Below are 3,989 nucleotides of genomic sequence, written 5' to 3' on the forward strand. Positions count from 1 at the left end.
AGACTGGGATTTTCGGCATCATTCTGTCACTGCCGCGCTTTGTTAAGCTGGTGTCGAGGGATCACAGAAGGATGGCAGCAGGACTGTGTGTGTGTGTGTGTGTGTGTGTGTGTTTTCTCACACGTTTCTATCGCCCCTAACCTCTGCGATGATCTTGTGCAAAAGTCTTTTGTGCAGCAGAAAATTACTAAACGCACGCTGGTGTCGAACTAAACTCCTGGTAAACATGTGGCCTCCACCTTAAAACAGCTTGTCCTACAACAAACCCGATTTCCAGAAAAGTTGGTACACTTCTAAAACTGAATTAAGACATAAACGTGCAATTCAAGTAAAGCACTTTCACTTTTCTCCCAGTGCGAAATCCTGCAGTCCGCGGTCACTACGGTCTATGGAAACCGATCCGGACTGAACCCGGACTGAGACGCTCCTTTAAAACCCAACCCCTGTTCACATTCAGTCCGACAATTTAGATTCTAGTTACTTCATTTTTCAGATTTTTTCTTTCTTCGTTCAAGTGATTCATCAAACTACAGACTTGTGGTGAAGTGTACCAACTTTTTTGGAAACAGTATTTATAAATAAATTACATGCAAAACTAGGATCCCACAGGGGGCACCATCCCACACTGGGGAGACGGTCCAGCATCATAAAAGCATTGGGGCCACATTTGGAAGAAACTGGACGGAGTCGGGTATGTGGGCGAGAGAGGGTGTAGAGGGGGAAGGGTAAGACGGGGCGGGCAACAAAAGGAGTGGGGTGGAGTTGAGGGGGAGGGGCGATTACTTGAAGGAAGCGCGGACGGGGCGACCCTTGAGTGGCTGGGGGGGGCGGTAGTTGTCCACCATGCAGCACTCGGGCTCACCCTCAGCGGAGAAGAGCAGGCTGCGGAATTTGGCCATCTGTGAAGAAGAGGAGACGGCGGCGAGGTTAGACCTCCTGTGACTGTCAGTCAGCAGAAAGAGTCAAACACAAAGACAAACAACTGCAGGTTTCATCACACTGTACTACAGGCTGTGGCTTAGCATATCTGGGCTGGATGACGTCACACGTGGGCCGATAAATGTAAGTCATACTTATCGGCAGTGAGAGAGCAGTTCTCTACACGTCACACTGGACATGTCCCACATTTCTATTCTTAATGACAAGTCAGCTGCATTCAAAGTCTGGCTCAGGGGCCAAACCTGGCACGGAGTCAGGGAGTATTTATGAAAACACTTAATAATTATTAGCTATTTTGGCTAACATTTAGCATTTTTGACACTTTCTTTAAATTAGCCTTAAATGTTACTTTTGATGTTTCTAATAATTTAGATTTGTTCTTAATTTGTTTTGCAATTATTTGCAATTCTGGCCTGAATATTTTTTGTTTTCCAGAGAATATGACTGAGCAGTTGTTACACCTCGGTGCTGGCTGCTGTGACGTGTGTCGTGTGGTTATTATTCCAGTGAATTACAGGAATAAACTGGTGAAAACATGTCATTTCCGGCTGCACTTGAAACGAGGTGTAATTATGAAAAATTGGTCCTAGTCTATGTTCATGGTCAGACACCGAGTCTGGACGATCGACTGCTCATCCCTCACGTTAACCCCCCCCTCACCCCCATGTGTGGTTGTGAAGTAAACATCTGACCGCCCAGATGACCACACGGTCAGACTGGAGGCTGTTAGCTCAGATAAATGACTCCTGAAAAGTCAAACACGTCTTTTTTCAGGAGTCATTTCAAACGTAAACGTACATTTTCACCCAGAGGTCACACACAGCAGAGCTGCGTCTCTGCACCTACGGACTGTGACGCGTGTGTGTGTGACCCACGTTTCCAGTAAACTTCCCACTAAACCAGACAGAAAAAAACTGTGGTTGAAGCTGCGCTGGCAGCATGTGAGCGCCTCTTGTTCTCTCAGTTTTCCACTAATTTTTTTACTGCTGCGGTCTTAGCTTTCCTGACAAACAGGCCATTCATTTAATCAGGATTTGTGGATGGGGTTATTGGAGTCTGTGCGCTGATGCCTGACAGACTCTGGTTTCAGACGTACCTGAGCGGGGCTCACGCTGATCGGCTCTTTGCACACAATCCAGGTGACGCTCTCCAGCAGAGGTGGTGTGGTCAGAGAACCATCGTAGGTCCAGTAGTCCAGGGATCCAGGGAGCAGGGAAGTGGGGTCGAAATTGGGAAACGTGGTCTGCTTTCCCTGCGGGTCAAAGAGAAACGTTAGGAAAATGTCAAAACCTCAGGAAGAAAGGTCACTTTGGAGGTCAAAATAAGTAAAGAAAATAAAGAGAAATTAAGTAAAAAAAACAACAAAATTACCCAAAAATGTGAGTCAGCTCAAAATAACAATTCACAAAAAAAAAAAAAAAAAAAAAATTGTGAAGGACAAAAACATTTTTCTTTACCTTGGCCTTAATGGAGTCAAAGGCATCCAGAACCTTCTGTAGGTTGGGATTATCAGCACCAATCTGGAAACAAAGGTTTACTGTTATATCACAGGGATTAGGGACAAAAAAAACTGTAATAATCCAGAGCAAATATATATATACAAAATGATATGAAAAAATAAATAAATATATGTTAATCCCAACGACTGACCTTCAGGAAAACTCCAACCACAGCCAGGCCGTCGGATTTACTGGCAGCATCTCCAAAATTGGGATACTTGGTGTTCCAGTGCACCAGGTGGAGCTGGGAAAAAAAAAAATCCATGATAAGAAATAACACTCTCTACATGTGTTTTGAATCCTGTCTGCTGTGTGTTTGTCATCAACCCCCAGTCTGTCAGGAAGTACAGCCGGGGGTCGGCGATGACTCGCAGCCTCCTCACCTCAGCAGGATACTTGGTCCCGGCCACGGTGTGTTCAGAGCCTCTGTCGTCACTGCCCCCCCAGTGGAAGTGGAACTGCTTGAGCCTGTAGGTCCCTGAGATGGGCCCGTTGGTCAGAGCTGCGGAGGAAGGGAACGTAGGTCAGTGTGAGTTTGACTTCATCGACTCCTGACCAGTCCATGAAATAAAACGGTTTATTTACAGTGGAATAATGTGCGACTGCAGACACTTCCTGTCTGACGGAGTCACACTCAGTTCCTGAGTTCCTCCCACTGAGAGCTGATGTCCAGGTATTGTTAGTGTCACACTGACCTCCATCAGATAAGTCTGGATGGAATTCTATTTCTGGTAACACACACGTGCACACACACACCATCAAACACCTTTTTTTTTCCGGATTCATAAAAATGAGTCATTGTTCTCGACTGTTAAGGGTCAAATAAAGTGAAATAAAAATAGAGATTTCAGATTTCCCCTCAGTAGAAAGGCTTTAAGGCTCACTTTTGGTAATTTATCAGCTAGCTCTGGCTAACCTTTAGCTGCGTTCGCTGTCCCTATTTTTGCCCAGGTTTTGGTTAAACTGCCACATCTTTCACTTTAACAAAAACAACAACAACAACAAAAAAACAAAACAAAAACGTCAAAATCCGCCTGCAATTTTCAATATAAACATAGGGGGTCGCTTAGTCACTAAATTGTGATTCCTCATATCATCATCGTTTTTTTCCATGGGTCAGATGTGATGCGTGACACAAAGGATCTGCTTAAAAGGAAAAAACAGTGACTCAGAGGCTGTGAAGAAAATTCCTCCTGTATTTTTAGTTTTCCTTTTTTTTTTATATAAAGGCTGACGAGAAAAAAATAATTTTCCAGATTTTTTTCCCCAGGTTTTTAACAGAAATGCATTGGAGCGAAACCCAGAGGACAAAATAAAGGTGTTCTCTGTAAGTGGGTCAACATAATCCCACCCACTCTTGGCACATTAATAGTTAACCAAGTCCTGGTACATCTGCAGAGGAGTAGGTTTTTTTTTTTTTTTTTTTTTAGGTGCACTAATTAATTCAGGGCCTCATTTCCAGGTTAGGTTTGTGGGTCTTGGAGTAGGACGAGTGACAAGCTTCCCACAGATTTGGCCACAAGTCACCAAAAACAAAACAAAAAATGAAAG

The 3,989-nt window shown here is 44.2% G+C and overlaps 1 protein-coding gene across 1 annotated transcript in view; it reads right to left on the reverse strand.

Annotated features, from left to right (window-relative positions):
* Positions 1–74: 74 nt before the first annotated feature.
* LOC103377360 (carbonic anhydrase 1-like) overlaps positions 75–3,989 on the reverse strand; it is a 9,866-nt gene continuing 5,951 nt past the window's right edge. Inside the window, exons 3-7 of the mRNA XM_008308153.3 lie at positions 2,822–2,940; positions 2,590–2,682; positions 2,397–2,459; positions 2,036–2,191; positions 75–899 (exon numbers count right to left, since the gene is read on the reverse strand). Coding sequence (XP_008306375.1) covers positions 780–899; positions 2,036–2,191; positions 2,397–2,459; positions 2,590–2,682; positions 2,822–2,940 — 551 coding nt within the window. The 3' untranslated portion in view covers positions 75–779. The remainder of the gene's footprint in view (positions 900–2,035; positions 2,192–2,396; positions 2,460–2,589; positions 2,683–2,821; positions 2,941–3,989) is intronic.

This window comes from Cynoglossus semilaevis, chromosome 3 (assembly GCF_000523025.1).
Source record: "Cynoglossus semilaevis isolate Cse_v1.0 chromosome 3, Cse_v1.0, whole genome shotgun sequence".
Lineage (NCBI taxonomy): Eukaryota > Metazoa > Chordata > Actinopteri > Pleuronectiformes > Cynoglossidae > Cynoglossus > Cynoglossus semilaevis.